Here is a 15,470-nt window from a genome sequence, read left to right on the forward strand (position 1 = left end):
CAAATTGCTCACCACCTTAAAAGGTGTAGGTGGGTTTAAGGGCAGGGCCTGCAAGCAAAGGAGGGAATGTGATGGCAGATGCATTAACAGATATCACATCAATTCAACTCTGTGGGTGTACTTATGAAGAAGTTTGTCCTAGGATACTCAGAGAAGATGGGCTAGCAGTCCTTGAGCTGCTAGTGGTTATCTTGGAGAACTGTGGAAGTTAAGGGGCACTGACTGATGTGTACAAGAAACCATTTCAAGAAACCAAGTGGCATAGGCCTTCCACTTCAGCTGATGCTAACACCATTTCATCTCAAGTGTCAGTTTTGAGCAGTGTATTTGCAGAAGATTTGAACCAAATTAGGACAATTCCTATAAAAGCAAGAGCAATCTAGAGAATATTTTTAATCAAAATAGTTAAAAAAATAGGGAAAACATTGTGTTAGTCTTCAGATGTATAACAGGCTGCCGCAAGGAGTCTATGAGTAATCTGCTCATGTCCATAGTGTGTAGGAGAAATAGTTAAGGATTTAAATTGCAACAAGGAAGATTTAACTTACTGAATAGGCAAAAAAAAAAATAGTAGAAAAAAAAAGAGCCATACCATAGGATAGGTTGCCTAGGGAGACTGAGACCTGTCCTGTCTTTGCAGAGTTAGATAGATACATATTTGTGAGGAAACAGTTTATGTGATATTGATCTTTCAGCTGATCTTGCCTTGCAGCTGAAGGATAGACTATACGACATCTTGAGATCTCTCCCAGCCTCATTCTCTACTATCCTGTAAAATGAGACAAAAATGAAGCAAGGAGAGCCGTTGAAAGGCAGAAAAAGCTGGCGATAGGAAAAAGATTATGGGAGGAGCAGCTGTTGTCAATGTAAAGAGTTAGGTGGGATGCAGAGAATTGGAGTAACATGCTGTGCAAAAGGGAGGGATGTTCAGGGGCCCTGCTTTATCTATGCTGTATTTGAACATCTGGATTTTCTGGCTTGTTTCTTCCAGAGGTTTCACTGCAAGATTTCATGAGGTGAAAGTGAAGGGAAATGCAGGCATCAGCTGGCAAAACATCTTCCTTTGGTGTTAAAGCAAAACATGGGATATTTTCTCTCCTTAGCTGACATAGGCTTTACAAAGTTTTCTTGTTCAAATAACTGGTCTGTCTCTAGTGAGATATAACAATGACTTGAGAAAATACCTGAACAAACTAAGTTTGTGAGTTCTCATTATGTGCCTGAATTTGCAGACTCCAGCTCTTGGGAAAGATTCCTCTCTTCCATCTCTCATGCCTTCATGATGCATTTCAAATGTGCCTTCAGAGACATTTGCCTGCTTTCCTGATCGGGGCCACGTTGCTCCAAACTAGAACATTACCCTTCAGAAACGTGCCTGACAGCTCCACAGGGTCCTGTGGCTGAGAGGCCCAGCTCTATGCCAGCAGAGAAGCTGAGCCCTAAGGGGCTCTGGGGCAGTAATCCTTTTTGGCTGACTCTGCCTCTTCCTGTGTCCCTGAACAGGATGCTGACTACATAACAAACTTTTCCAAGGGGCAGGACCACGTGTGATTTGAGGATGAGAAGCTTAACTTCTGCTCTGAAATAACCTTTTGTACATGTTGGTAACATCAGTGACCAGAAATGGTTGGAAAAGGTTAAATCAATCTTTCTGGCTCTGAGGTTGTTAGTACTGTTCTTGTTCCTCTTTTAAACTATACAGAAGCTCCACAGTAGTTGGAAAATTCAATTTTGGGTGCAGTGTGAGCCAATGAAAAAGTGGAGAACCTCGGGGATGGCGCAAACAGAGATACTGAGACTCTTCTCCTGATCCAGTTCTGTTCAGTGAATAGACAGGATTTCCCTTCCCAGAATATTTGAATAGAGGGTATTTCACTTCCCCATACCCCTGGATACTGCATATCCCTGGGTGGCAGTTGCAAGGACAGCAAGGTACCACTTTAGAACCTCTACTCTAGAAAGTGCTTTTTTTTCTCATCTCACTGAAGTCTCAGTTCTGGTAGAGCACCATGAAAGTGACTGGGACCAGTGAAAAGCAGGTCAGTGTCAGCAGGGATAAGTCAAAGTAAACCTCACGTCCAAAGACAAGAAAATCACATCATGGTTTTAGTGGTATTTCTGTGTGATCAGATGCCACAGACTGCTGTGCGCAGTCACCCATGGCACCTGCAGACACCAAGGTGCTCCTAAAGGGGTGGAAGGAAGGCAGGAAGCAGACTAAGACATCAGCTGCTGCTGCATAGGCATCAGAATCACAGAATATGGTGAGTTGTAAGGGACCCACAAGGATCATCGAGTCCAACCCTTAGCCCTGCACAGGACCATCCCCAAGAGTCACACCATGTGCCCAAGAGTATCATCCAAACACTTCTTGAACTCTGTCAGGCTTGGTGCTGTGACCACTTCCCTAGGGAGCCTGTTCCAGTGCCCAACCACCCTCTGGGTGAAGAACCTTTTCCTAAAATCCAACCTAAACCTCCCCTGACACAATTTCAGGCCATTCCCTTGAGTCCAGTCACTGGCCACCACAGAGAAGAGATCAGTGCCTGCCCCTCCTCTTCCCCTCAGAGAAAGTTGTAGACTGCGATGAGGTCTCCCCTCAGTCTCCTCTTCTCCAGAAGAGCAGGAGCTGAGGGCAGCCGCAGTGGGGAAGAAGTTGCCTTTGCAACACCACAATCCACCTGTGTCCAGCTTTGAATCAGCATCTGCTAATCTGTAAGAGGTAATGGAAGAGGGAAGAGAAGGGGAGACCTTGGGAAATGGGTAGATTAGTGAAGTTTGATTCATGTTTCAGCATCTCCCTCACATGAGGGCAGTGACACTGCGATTCCAGCTGAACAAAGATGCAAAGTGCTTTTCACCAGTAGAATGATAATTTAAACAAGCAAGCACAGGAAAAGTGCTCTCTGGAGACCAAACTAAACAGAATTCCTGTTTATCTAGGCTGTTTTCACATCCTTGGACCAATCAGAGTATTGAGCAAGTATGAGTTGAAGCTGATTACAACTCTTTTTCCTATAACCATGTACATAAATAATTTGTCAACAGAGAAAAGTGTGCCTTCCCCTGTGGTTACCGGAGACTCTGGAAGAGATCTTGACACTCCAGCAGAGCCAGCCTGGATTTCCATTGCAAGGCAAAAGCAGAGGGGCATGCAGCAGGAGAAGGACAGAGAAAAGCTTGTGGCTCCGGATATTAAGTCAGATACAGAGAAAAAGAATAAAGAAAAGGAACAAACAGAGGTACTTATAGTAAAAATTTGTGATGCTTTTGTATCACCTTCCTATAACATTCTTTGAATCTACTGCTATATTAGCAGTCATGCCATAATGATTACAGATACTTAATGAGTATAACCATAAGTAACAAAGACAGTGCTCTCAGAAATATGTTAAAGATTCAGAGTTCTCTGATTTTTCAGATATGTAATTGTGTATTTCCAGGAAATCCTGGAACTATGTGAAGTGTGTAAAATTTCTTGGCATACCTACCAGATCTGACATGTGTATTGGATGCTAAAATATTGCAAATGAGGTGCTAAACTGCAGTCTCTGATCTTTCTCAAAGCAGAGGGAATATGTTCTCTTTAACTGTACTTCTAAGCACAGCATTTCATTGAACCTCCTCCTATACCTCCTGACTGATTTAACACTGAATGAAGAGCTCATTCCCAGAAGCTCCTAGGTAACAATTTTTAGAGCCTTGAGAATTGAAGTAGGATAAAAATAACTTTTGTATGTGTAGAGAGTGCCAAGATATAAATTCTGGTTCCCTGTGTATGGATAATTCAGAAGCACATGTGGTGCCATGGAATATGGGCTGACACTGGTTTTTCAAAGATCCCATGCAAAAGAGGGTGATACCTGTAGCAGGCGATCTTCCCAGATGACAGAGCTGTGCCAGCAGAAGTGCTTGGCATGAATCCAGAACACTAATAAGGCTTGCCTAGTACTGGACTATCTCATGGAGCAGCAGCATGCAAGTGCTGCCTGTTTTGCACCCTGCACAAGAAGAACCCTGCACTGATACAGGAACATGTGTGTCCTATACCAGTATAGCATTCCCAGTGCAAATGGCCTACTTTCTTGCTTCAGATGGTACTGTTAGAAACCCAGGCAGCTGTCTCATATCCCAGAATAAGAGAAGATTTCTAGATGATGAAAAATAGCAGTGGTTAGATTAACAAGAAATAATACCTAATGCCTAGGCAAGCTTATGAACTGCAATAATGCCTAACATGGTCACAGCACTTAGATAACAAGGGCTTAAATGAACCCAAAATACAGTTTCTGTGTCAGAACTAGAAACTCTAGATTTTATCTGGCAATGATTTCTAAATTCATGCCGTGCATTTTATTTCTCTATAGCAGCTAACAGAGAAACATGCCAAGATGATCCTGACTGCAGCATATGACGCTTGGTGCCACTGTGCTACTCCCACTTTCTCTTTCTCCCACATGGCACCAGGCACTATCATTTCAGGATAGTTTTTGATACTGGCAAGAAAATCTATGGGAGGATGTGTTTGATTTCTTTTTTGTGAAAAATCCATTTACCATCAACTGTCCAAAAATACAGTGCCCTTACCCACAAAATCTGAGAGGTGGAAGGGAAACATGAGAGAACGAGAGCGTTTCCAAATCCTATATATGCTAGCAGAGATGTGTAAAGGACTTGAAATACATTTTGCATTGAAGACTATAATTACTTACTCATAGATACCATTATGAATAAGAGATACAGATGGATAGTTTTAATTTGTAAAGTTGAGTATCATGGACGTTAACGTGAAACCACTGGAACGTTCTGAACAGGTATCAGCCCAAGGGAGAGGACTGGGACTGATGTGTGTTGAAATGTGGCCGGCATCACATCCACTCCATTAGCTTGTGTTCTTCCAAACTGGACTCATTCTCCCTGCATTACTTAAATTTTATCCCTCTCTGTGCCTAGGGGTCAGCGAAGCAACAATGGAGCAAAACATCCCACTTGGCAGCTAAAACCACTTCTGAGGAGCAGAGGAAAGACACAAAGTCTGAAGTGAAGGAACCTCTGCTGAGAACCAATTCACTTTCACATTATGTCCCTGGTAGGAAACAAAATGCTTAAAATGTCGGCTGTTATCTCACAACCTTGTCAGAAAAGTGTGCTTGAGTGTGCTGCAAAAGGAGTAGGAGCTAGATCCTAATCTCCTCCTCAGCCCCACATCAGCCAGATGAAAACTCAGAGAGTTTTCTCAGCTCTAACATCTGGGGTTTTATTGGGTGGCATATTCTTTTGACCAGTTTGATTACAAACAAAAGAGTAACAAGGAGTAGCCAAAACTTGAGTAAGGTGAATTGAGAATGCTAGGCCATTTCACTGGATGGAGACCCAAAGGCACCATCCCACTGTAAAATGTAAGCAAAAATATTTTCAATAGCATTCAATTTTAATGTGACTTCCTCAGCGAGCTGAAATGATGTGATAACAAACTGTCTGACCATTAGTCCTCCCACAATAACTTTGTACATCTCTTTGGTAAATTAAAATTTGAAAGAAGGCAGAAATTTTGACAGTATAAAATTCCTGTGAGTTGGATGCTGGGTAAAGAAGGAATTTGCAAGTGAATGCTTTTGCTAATGAAAAGACTCTCTGTTCTTTGGCCTGGGCATTAACACAGGGCCCAGCAAAGAATCCAGGTCATCATGTTGTGTTTTGGTAAATTTAGGGATCAAAAGATATTAGTGATAAGAAAAACACTGTATTACTTAGAGTACAAAATGGTAATTTCCTCAATAACTTATTGCAGAAGAAGCTTCCATGTGAAATGTAAAGATATTCTACCATAGGGCAATGCATGGAAAGTATTTAGTAAAAGAGCTCGGGTGTTTAGCTGCACAGCAAGCAAGTGTAAAATGCCCATGTGTTTTATTCACAGTAGCTCCATCACCTGCACTGGTGGATAAGGAGGAAATAGGCCACTTGAAGAAAGCTAGTAATGCTGCTCCAGATGAGCCATCGTGGATGGAACTGGCCAAAAAGAAATCTCAAGCTTGGAGTGATATGCCGCAGATTATAAAATAGAATGATGCAAACAAATAGCATCTTTCATAATTAAGTCAACTACTTAACTGAACTTCTACATACCAGCTAATCACAGTGGAGAATCTCTTGATACGGAAGAAGGGTTTTATTATACAGCTGTGGAGAAAGTGTGCAATAGGTGCAGTCAAAAAGTTTACCTTCAACTTTTTAGCAATCAGGATGGCAATGGCAATGGATTACTTTGGTTATGCTAAGGACATACTTATACTTTGGAAAATAAAACTTTTGCCTTACGTATTTCCTGCATTTTCTGCTTTTAATTATGTTTGCATCAAAACAGGATCTTTGTTAAACTTTGCTGAACTTCTGTTGTTGGGGGAAAATTCCATTTCTTATGGGTTTCCCTGTTTACATTTACAAATTGTGCACTAACAGCCCGATTCTGTGGATGTGTTTCACTGGAATCGCCTGACACACTTCCTACCAAAGCTGTTAGGCCCATGGTGGTATTCATGAATAGCTGCTAGTGAGTGCTCCATTAAAACATGTTGCCTGAGCAGTGTGTTTGCCTGGCTGAGCCGATGGTGCTGGGGTTGGGTTACATTTCAGGAGGCACAAATACCCACATTTATGCATGACCATGAATAAAAATTCCTTGTCTCCTTCTCTGAGCAACCTTAGTTGCACAATGTTTGCAAGCAAGTGAGCAGTAAGGAAACTGAACTGCAGTTGGAAGCTCAGCAGTGCATTCACAGTTGCTTTCTTACATGAATTTATCTGGTTGTAACTGGCTTTCCTTTTTGTGAAAGCTTTGTAATCAGTTAGGAGGATGGTATTAGTAGCAATGGACAATATGAATTTAATTAAGAACTGAAAATCCTTGAACTAAAGTCCAAACTGAAATGCTTGGAAAAACTGTGAATTTCATCATAGTGTCAGCTTCACATAACATCCCCTACATAATCTTAATTCTTCTCAATAAAAATCAGTAACATACAGATAGAACGTCTGTACTTGACTACCTTTATATAACATTCTCATGCTCATTGGCCTGAGTCTTCCCCACCAGTTTGGCACTCCCACTCATGAAGTCTCCTAGGCTCTTCACTTCCAGTTGTTTAACGAGATTGACAATATAAATCATTTGTTGCTGATTCACCAAAGTCACTCTGAACATATTTTAAGACCTCCCTGTGAGTTAAAGAAGCAAAGGACAAACCCTGTGATGTCCCACTGCTAAGGCAAGCATTTCATGGGTGAATACTCCTGTATTAGCACTGTACTCCCTGGCTTTATTTATGTTTGTATCAGTGATTTTGTTCTTCTTGTCAAATTAATGTTCTTTTTGGAAAAATGTGGGCAAACTTTAGGAATTAGACTTTGCAATTTCAAAACCTTGTCTTCTCCTCAGAGATGGGGAGGAAAACCCAAGCTTCTCAGTAATGACAACAACATTTTGTAATAAATAAAGAAGCAGAGAGTTGAGCATGTGAATATCCAACACACTGCTAAAGGTTTTCAGTCAGGTTGTCTTTCATCATTGAAAATACCAGGAGGGAAAACAAATTTTCTGTTTATCAAGGCCTTTGGACAAAGACAGTCAGCCTGCATCACTGCCGAAATCTGCCGGCTGGAGGCCTGATGGGGCATCTGCACAGACCTGCTCCAGCCCATCACAGCAGCTGTCAGTGGTCCCCACCCAAATAGGTTTCTGCCAGCTGTCCCAGGGTTTTCTCCTTCCTGCAGGTCACAGAAAGCAGTGTGGGATACCCACTGAAATCAGAAGCTGCAAGACAGCTCTCTGTTAAACAGATCCACGCCAGAAATAGTAATTTAATTACAAATAGGAAGTTAATTACAGGACGTGCAACCTTGGGCTCAACTGTCTGAAGTTTGGTTCTGCAAAGAAATTTCACACTGCTCCCCCATGAGCAAGCATCCTTTATTTCAAGTGACTTCTTTTTTTTTGTGGCATTCAAATCATACTCTAGGATCTACAGTGGAAAAAGGCACATTTTTCAGATACAATAAAAACCATCTTTAACTCCCTGTCCTTCCAAAACACTCTTTCTGTAATAAATAACTAATTAGCATAAAGTGTAATTTTAAGATATGATGTTACCTTTTGTAGCAATCTTTGAAAAAAACCAAACAGTTTCTGTATTAAAGGAATATACTATATTAAAAAAGACCAAATTTGTATTCTCTAATTATTGTCACCCCATGAAAAGAGCACATTGTTTCCAGGAAATGTAGCTAAAGGTACGGTCTGTCTCCTTACAATTCCCTCCCTGTTTAAAACAATTAAAACTGTGTTGAATCACAACTGAATTCCTGGAGCATGACCTGTGCAGTGTATGGGGAAGAGTACAAATCTCTTGGACTATCTCCTATTTTCATAGACAGATGCTCAGGAATAATGTAGGTGAAAGGCAGAGGTATCGTGGTAAGCCCTGCACTATCTCAAGGGGAACAAGTCCCGTGTCCAGCTCCCTTGCAGACGTGTCAAGGAGAGGAGGTGAATGGACGACCAGCTCTTCATGGAGCACAGCCCTACACCTCCTGTGCCATTTGGGATCTAGATTTGGGAGCATGCTGAGGCAGGAACCATCGGCTGGACAATTTTGCCATTGACTGTGATGAGGTCCAGGTATTGCTGCCTTAGGGTTTCTGGTGGTTCCACTCACTTCTATGTTTTCAGTGCCAAGTGGGTGAGAATGACTGCTGTGAGCGGTGACAACCAGCATTGTGGATTCCTACAAGCCTGTGACCATCATCTGACCTTCAGGGGAACGGACTGCAGCCCCACAGGCTGCTCAGGCCTACCGGAGACAAACTCAGGATCTTGACCAATTCTGCCATAATTATGGACCAGTTCAAGTGTCTCAAAATGTGCTTCAGAGGAGCAATAACATGATGTGCTTCTTCTCACACAATGCAGAGTTACACTGGAACAGATTGCCACAGGAGGTTGTAGACACCATAGGTTTAGTTGACTTCAGAATGCAGATAGGCAAACAAGTGGAAGACAAAACCCACCAAGTGCTGCTCAACACAAAAAGTGGGGCCTTGGCTTGGGATATTGTGAGTGTCTTTGGCAGGCAATGTCACTGGTCTTCTTCATATTCTCTTAGCACTGCCAATGTGCCTTGCCTTTGTGCAAGCAAAGACACTTGCCTACTTAAACCTCTGATATGATGGCCAGGTGAATTTTTATTTTCTCACGGCGTTGGTTTGTACCCAGATTTCTAAGTGAAAGGGTCATGCAGGTAGGACTTGCTCTAGGTGTCTTGTCAACAGGTAGACAGGAAATAGTTTTAGAGCCCATGTATTCTTCTTTGGTCAAATGGCTCATTTGTGAAAATGGAAAAATGGAAACACAAATGTAGTGCTCTCCTCTGTATGAACAGTGATTTTTGTTTCACATTCAATACCACGAGAAAAGCCTTTCAGATCTGATCAGCTTTCCTGAGGACGTCACTGTACTTTTCCAATGGCGAAGCAACATAACTGACTCACCTGATCCATTTTGCTCATGCAGCTGCAATATATACCGTTGGAATATGACATCTAATGAAAATAAAATGTAAAAATTCACCCTTTGTTTATGACTCATGCACATAAACTAACAGAGCTGGAATTACAGTCAAAGAACAACAACAAAATGGACTTGAAAAATAGAAGTTTCCTCTCCCAGAAGTGCTGCGTGAGACATCTTTGGCTTTCTGTTTAACAAGCAAGATGTCTTCCCAGGGGTGAAGGGCCTCACACAATGCAAATGAAATTGTCTTTCAGGCATCTTTCAGTGCAAAAACTCTAAATTTCATGACTTATGCAATTTACTTGTTGGGTTATCCTAACCAGCTACCTCCTAATGTTTAGTAATTTTAAATGAAAAATTGATACTAAATAGTTTTTAATAGACAGTGAAGTGCAATAATTTTTTAAGGCCAAATATCCCCCTGGCCTTTACTTTGATATGGTGTTTTGCACTTTGGTGCCTTTGACAGTAAAAATGTTTACTATATCTGTTGCATTTTTTCAAAATTAATTTTGTTGCCCGTGAAAATATCCAGCAGCAGCATAGGAAGCAGCTTGCTGTAATTTTGCAATGCCATTAATTCCCTCTTAGTCTCGAGGAGCACAATAAACTTGCCAAAATGTTTGCTTGGTATACATGATGAGCACTTTGCTGTGGGTAACAAAAGTTTAATTACAGGATTTTGTGTTTGTGTTTAGAAGATAACTTTTGTACTGTTACAGAGTCAAAAAAAAGCCATTTGTGAACACTGGGCAGTGCTGCACATTGTTAAAAACCCTAGGGGGGAATGTAGCCCTGTGTGATCCTGCACAATGTGGCTGCATGGGATTAACTCTTGTAGGAGAAGGCATTTCAGTTCCAAGTAGGCACAGGTCTCAGGCTCACATACTCTCAGTGTTTGCCAAGATGCTCAGTAAGTGACAGGAATCATGGAGTTTTTATAGTGTGGGATCATTTATTGTCTGACTTCACAAAATAATATCACATAAAGATTTTTTGTGGACTATTAGTCCCAAATAATTCTCAGCATCATGTTACACTTTGAAGCTGGGGACTGATGGTACATGTATTCACAGACTATTCACATCTTCTTCCTTTGCAGTATGCTGCAGCACCTTTGCTGCAGATTCCAACTCTCTGTTTACACTGGCTGTATTCCCAGAAGAAAACCACTCCAGCTCACCTATGGTAGCTTAAATGGAGATGATTCAGGGCAATGTTGAACTATTTCCCTCTCCAGGATCCCAAATCACTCTCTGATCCCAAACAGTTCTTAAAACTGTTAGGAATGCAACTAAGAGAATGTAAGATATTACTGAAGCAAAGTGATAGAGAGTAATTTTTCTTCCATCTCACACACCTTCACATTGAGTACTTTTATTGTTGATTTCTTTTTGCTTTGTTTGTTTACTTATACAAATAAGTATGAAATGGTATATGTTTCAGGTTCATAATTCTACTCATGTCTATTCAAGGATGCTGAGCCAGATATTGTGGTATCTTAACTAATTGTTGCAAGTAGTTCCCTTTTTTCCCCAAATATGGTTTGATTTCTCAAGTTTAGAATTGACACATAAATTACTACCCTGCCTTTGAGAGTCGGCTCTTCCTGAGAAACTTCTAATTAAAAAAAAAGGAAAAAGAAAGAATTCTCTGTTCACTGTCTACTAAAAAAGGGCACTTTGCACCAATGGGACCTGCAACGATTATCAGCGCATGGCTTCCACACTGTCACTTGTCACCCATGCTGGCAGCTCTGAGATGACAAAGCAAACGGGTCACTCATGCTGCTCTTGGGCCAGGCCACGGAAAACTATGGTGCCTTCAGTGATGGTGAGAAGGCAGAAAAACCCAGCAAGCCCCTCCTCTTGCAAACCACCATCTGTGCTGCCCTCCCCAACCAGCAGTTGGTAGCAGACCATGTTGAGGTGAGGCAACAGTAGTTACATATCTCTGGGTTCCAACTCCAGTCACAGGACTGTTTGTGCAAGTGGCAGCCCAAGCTGCTGTAAAGATTTCAACACTGTATCAGAAACTGGAAGTCGCTGAACTGCAGAGCCGAGTTTGTCCCAAAGTCATGCTCTGGTGATCGTGTCTCACAAAGAAACCTGATTTTCATATTATTTTTATTCCCACTGCCCCAAATTTAACAAGACTACCAGTAAACCCCTGCAAACCATTGCCTACAATGAAGAACCAAGGAGAATAGTCTGGAAAACCCAGAGAAAAACAAGCAGAGTTATGACAAGAGAAGAATTCAGTTAATAACCCTTCAGGAAAAAAAAGCCACCTTTCTCGGCAGAAATAACACAGACTCCTATTTAATAAGCTGTTGGCTCGTCCTCACTGCACTCAGCACCGGAGATAATTTTGGTGGGCAGGCTGCCTGCAGACAAGGCAGTAGAATAAGGTCCTGAGCCTGTCCAGGCAAAACAGACATCATCTTCCCCATCTAGCCACTCCTTTAAACAAGACTCGCTTTCTTTTAACTCCTTTGCCTCTTCCTGCAGCAGTCACCTCAAGTACACAGAAGGGATTGCTTTTTGCCTAATGAAGCCTGTGTTTTGGTTCATGCCTTTATTTTGAACCACAGAAGACTCCCAAGTAAGAGGAGTAGTGTCATGAGTCACTTCCTCTACCCCCAACCTTGTGGCACTGCAGAGCTTGCTCATATGCTCCTTCAAACCCCTGGGTGGTTCAATGGTGCATCCAGCTCCAGCGCTCACAGGACATGCTCACGACACCGGATGTGCTGCCCCTGCTTTTATGCAGCACAGCACTGTGGTGGGCACAGCCTGCGTGTGGCAGTGTTACAGTCTCACAAGGGAAAAAAAGCAATGCAAAGAAAAGAAGTTGAAGCTAGAGATAATGGAAGGAACCTTTCCACCTCAGCAGGGAATTCTTTGCTGCTTCCTCCTCTGTGTTTCTCTGTTTTCCAGGTGTGCTGAAGCAGCCTGCAGAGAGCCACCTGCCACCCAGGGGTGCCTGTATTTCCCCACCATCAGAGCCAGCTACTGAGCTCGGTCAGTCAGTGGAGTGCAGAGCATGAGCAGCCCGGGGCAGTGGGTTGCAAGGCACTTCTGATGGTGGATGGTGCTGTCAGCTGCTGTCAGAGAGACACTGAGACTTTGAATTGCCTTTTCAAGCCACAGTTTCCCCAGTTAATGTGAAGGTATAATTTATCTTACCTTGTGATCATGGATAAGAGATTGGAGAGGCAGATTTTACTGTGACCTACTTCCCTAAAGCAGGATGGGAAGGAGGGTTTTGCTTTGGCTTAGCAAAAACGCAGCGTTGGCTGTCAGAGCCTGTTTATGTGGGCTTAGGTTTTCATGCGGGGAAAGCAGAGGGTGGTTATTTAAGCTGGTAGACTTATGCTGTTTTCCCCATTTGCTTTACTCCATTGCTCAAACACCTCCCCAAACCCATCTACCAAAATAAGCCATCCCCTCTCCAGCTCCTGTGTGACATGACCCTGGCACAGAGCCACAGAACAGTAACGCTCAGACTGAGTCTTGGAAGTTACACCAAGGATATTGGAGGAGAGGAGTTGGTTTCCTCAGCAGCTTTTACATAATTGATGGACAAAAAGGGATTCTCCTAACTATATGCATGTCTCAGAAATTGGTTTGAGTAATTTGGAATTCTTGTTAGCAAGTAACAGACGAGTTTCAGAGAGGGCAGAAGGACATGAGGCTAATTTCTTGCATAACATTATTGAAATACAACTGAAGTATAAAGTCAAATTTAAAAGAGATAATAAAAACCTCCATCTTGTCTAAATAAAATGAAATAACCTTTTAATTTTATGCTTCTCTGATATGCAAGCTCATAATTTCAAATTACTAAAATATTTGTTTCTTAATTAAAGCAGCAATTGCCCACTAAATTAGGAGAAAGTATGTCTTACGTCTTATGTCCTGGGAACAAGCATTCACATCTAAAATCAATTTCAGGTCCTGAATTCTGCCTTCCCTTCAAACAATCCAGTACAATTTGGAGCTTTTATACTTGGGCACAGAAACTGTTTTGATCAAACTGGAGTCCAATGTCTGTCTCTTCCTCTGCAGCCTGTGAGTTTTACTTGCTTGAAAGAACTTCTTGGTCTTGACTGGTGCTGGGACACCAGCCCCAACACATTCAGCAACTTCAGCCCTGACTCTGACAATTTATTTTAGGGGAATTTTTCTATTTACACACCAAAACAACTGAAGTCAGAGCCAGCCCTTCTTCCCTATCAGAAAGCAATGGTGCAGAAACGCTGCAGAAGGAACCCCTTTCCTATGCCATCAACGCAGATGTTTTTATTATGCACCTCTGGCTACTTTACTAGATCCTGTTTTGCTTTATTCATCCTATTAAGTAACTGCCTAGAGGAACTCCATGAAGAAGCACCTCTGCTCCCAGGTCACACGTTAGGGGTGCAAACACGGGCCTGTCACCTGGGGCATGGCCCTGACACCTTCCAATGGGCAGCATGTTGGAGCAGGAGACTGCAAACGCCTTCCTCAGGCTGCAGCACCATGCATGGGCCTCCAGCTGACCCCAAATGTTACCTTTTATAGTTACAAGGCTCACTTCAGCTGACTCAATATAATTGAGTCAGTATTCTCAAAATGTTATATATTGATTAATGAGTGAATGAAGCCATTGAATTCTGGCTTCCTGACCCCTCCAAGGTACAGCTGCTGAACTGTTACGCTTTTAATTGTCTTCTGCTTTGTTGCACAAAGAAGTTCATGCTGGTGTTTGCCATGCTCGGGGACTTATTTTGGAGTGGCATATTTTGATTACTCTAGCAAGATGCAGTTATTTGCTTTTTTCTGACTAATACATTTTATGAATCTTCCCTGCTGTTAATAAACATAGCGGTGTTTATTTATTGAGACATTTCACAAAAATGCTTTTGAGAGGAAGACAAATTTTATGTTTTGACTAAATAATTAAACATTATGCAAATGTTTGCAACCCCAGCATTCTGGTTACACAAAACAATACTTAGATGATGGCCTTGTTTGCACACTGGGTTAGTATTGTTGGGCTGTAATTAGCAGCAGATACAGTATTAAAAATGTAAACAGGTTCTAATGAAACAGGATGGGCACAATGGTAAGACTGAGGGCCAGGCTGCAGCTACACTCTGCACAAAGGTGGTGAGATGTGTTTCTTCCAAGAACCACATACCATCCCAGTTGTGCTCCCTGGGGAACAAGGCCAGCTCTGGGCTCATACTCTTGCACCTGGCAACCTCACCTAAATGCAGAGGGAAGAGGAGACACATCCTGCAGCATGGGAGAGACAGGGAGGAAAGCCATGGCTTTCCGCACAAGTCCACTTCACTTAAGCCCATTGTAATACTCTTTGGTTTGTCCTTGCATTTTTCCCCCTTCAGCTCTGGTGGTCAGGGACAACACTCAGCCCTTGATGGTTTCAAGGTTCAATTATCCATAAACAGGAGTCATCCTTGGAACATGTCAGTACACGTGCCTAGCTCTGTAACCTGTAATCACCTTAAAAACCAAATGATTCTGCATATGTCAACCTTGTCATTTGTTACAGCTCTGTTTCTCTCAGGATAGGAGTAACAGCAGTATTATGCATGACATGCAATATGCTACTGATGCAGCTGTTGCAGTTATCAAACTCTTCATCACCGACACGGTTATCATGGCTTGGCTTCGCGAACGAAGATTTGGGAAGGCACTATCCACATTTGCTACAGGCACGCTGGTGGCTTATGAGGCCAATACGTGACAGACATATCCGATTGCAAAAGGCACAGCAGAAAGACTCCTTAGATGGTGTATTTTGCAAGACACGGTTCTTTCTGCGTTGCCTTTTTTCCTCGAGAGTGATCCTGCGTGTGTTCTCGAAGGAGACAGCTGCGTTATAGATGATGTGT

General features: G+C 42.3%; 1 protein-coding gene across 6 annotated transcripts in view; it reads left to right on the forward strand.

The window, feature by feature from the left end:
- Positions 1 to 8,353, forward strand: part of CRACDL (CRACD like) — a 66,076-nt gene extending 57,723 nt beyond the window's left edge. For 5 of the 6 annotated variants that reach the window (XM_032680391.1, XM_032680389.1, XM_032680392.1 and 2 more), the window contains exons 10-12: positions 3,049 to 3,242; positions 4,954 to 5,089; positions 5,921 to 8,353. In XM_032680391.1, the coding sequence (XP_032536282.1) occupies positions 3,049 to 3,242; positions 4,954 to 5,089; positions 5,921 to 6,066 (476 nt within the window). In that variant the 3' untranslated portion in view covers positions 6,067 to 8,353. The remainder of the gene's footprint in view (positions 1 to 3,048; positions 3,243 to 4,953; positions 5,090 to 5,920) is intronic. The other variant, XM_032680393.1, reaches the window with a different exon arrangement.
- Positions 8,354 to 15,470: the final 7,117 nt, after the last annotated feature.

Source organism: Chiroxiphia lanceolata, chromosome 2 (assembly GCF_009829145.1).
Source record: "Chiroxiphia lanceolata isolate bChiLan1 chromosome 2, bChiLan1.pri, whole genome shotgun sequence".
NCBI classification, from domain to species: domain Eukaryota; kingdom Metazoa; phylum Chordata; class Aves; order Passeriformes; family Pipridae; genus Chiroxiphia; species Chiroxiphia lanceolata.